The sequence below is a fragment of the Varroa jacobsoni genome, unplaced genomic scaffold, assembly GCF_002532875.2.
Source record: "Varroa jacobsoni isolate VJ856 unplaced genomic scaffold, vjacob_1.0 scaffold_131, whole genome shotgun sequence".
Classification (NCBI taxonomy): domain Eukaryota; kingdom Metazoa; phylum Arthropoda; class Arachnida; order Mesostigmata; family Varroidae; genus Varroa; species Varroa jacobsoni.
In genome coordinates, this window is record NW_019213033.1 from 37,305 (window position 1) to 38,843 (window position 1,539).

Below are 1,539 nucleotides of genomic sequence, written 5' to 3' on the forward strand. Positions count from 1 at the left end.
TTTATTTAAATACATTTGTTAGGTTGTAAACTTTATTTAAATACATTTGTTAGGTTGTAAACGTGGTATACTGATTAATAGTTAAGCATTATGACACGAAACAAGGTCAAACAAGTTTATTTACGAACGTAAACGGTTTTCCTCAGTCAGCTAAAATTAAACAGGTTGCAGTAATACAAAGAAGAGAGTCAACGACCACTGCCGAAATCTCCTAAGCAACAGATGTTAACGCAGGGAATGGCATATGTGAGACAGTCCTGACCGCTGTAGCAATTTTATTGTGGTCCAACCTCGCACATCTGACAATTATATTACACACTCTCTCCACTGCAATGGATGTTCTGTGGTATCAACGATACCCTATTTATATTGTGATCCTGTCAAACTCAGGCGAGCGCATGTGCTCGGCTTCATCGTCATCCTCGCCCATTTCTCTCTCTTTGTCTCTCACTCATTCTGCAGCATCAACTGCAAAAACATTCGATCACAACCGGCCCCCTACCGAACTGCCGTCATTCAGCCACTTTGGCTTTCAACAAAAGAGAATGAAAAAACTCACACCTTTTCGAAGTGCGTTGACCTTTGGCGGCATACGAAGCGTACCAGGAGACGAGTTCGCACCAACGGCAACCCTGGGCGTTTTGCAGGTGAGAAACGAACGCTTCTCATTGGTCAAGGGCTGGCCAATCATTGTTAGAAGCAACCAGCCTTTACAGTGACTGAAAGGTCACTGTCAACAATTTACTCACAGAATATGTTTCATAGGTAAACAACATCTTATCAGAACTCCCCATTGCTAGTGTTAATAAAATTAGTAAGAAATTTATGCGACGAAAACGGCCTGAAATAATTGAAAATTTTCACAGTGACAATTCGAAATATTCGCATCGTCTGCTAGACGAAAATTCTGCCTAGGTGGCGCCATTTTCCATTTTTGTTCTCCACCGTTTCGCTGTACCTACCGGGGCTGCACGCGCCCTGCGCGTTTTGCTGCACCCTGACACGAGCACGAGGCAATAATCGTAGTGGTCATGTTCTGACAGACGAACACATCGGATGCTCACCACATCGGTGGAGCATCCTTGACAATAACGCCATCAATACGAAAGCGTTGGTGCAATCAGCACGCTTTTTTGCTCTGCAGTTTCATTGGAAGACGCACGTTCTTCTACGGAAGCCGAAGTTCAGACTTTTGGCTCGGGTTTGTCTGAAAATTACAAATTGTTATTGGCTTTGTAATTGTAGTGGCCTTAACACGAAAACAAAATGTCCAATTTCGAACAGTGGCTGTGCACCCAGCTGGCTTCGCTGAAAGTGGATACTGACGTGTTTACCAGTTATATCCACGGAATCCTCGAGGGAGACGAAAGTCGTGAACAAAAATTTGAAGCTATAGAGGGTAGGTTACCGCGGGTAAGATTAAAGTGCTCAAGTTTATTTTAAAGAAGCGAAAGAATAACTGAGAAGGCCGGCGGTATAGGGAATAAAAAATAAGCACTCGGGTTTGTTTTTAAGCATGTTCACACAATTCAACTGTAT

At 43.1% G+C, this 1,539-nt stretch overlaps 1 protein-coding gene across 2 annotated transcripts in view; it reads left to right on the forward strand.

The window, feature by feature from the left end:
• Window positions 1–931: 931 nt before the first annotated feature.
• Window positions 932–1,539, forward strand: part of LOC111268046 (coiled-coil domain-containing protein 43) — a 3,401-nt gene continuing 2,793 nt past the window's right edge. The window contains exon 1 of one of the 2 annotated variants that reach the window (XM_022846761.2): window positions 932–1,399. In XM_022846761.2, coding sequence (XP_022702496.1) covers window positions 1,267–1,399 — 133 coding nt within the window. In that variant the 5' untranslated portion in view covers window positions 932–1,266. The remainder of the gene's footprint in view (window positions 1,400–1,539) is intronic. The other variant, XM_022846752.2, reaches the window with a different exon arrangement.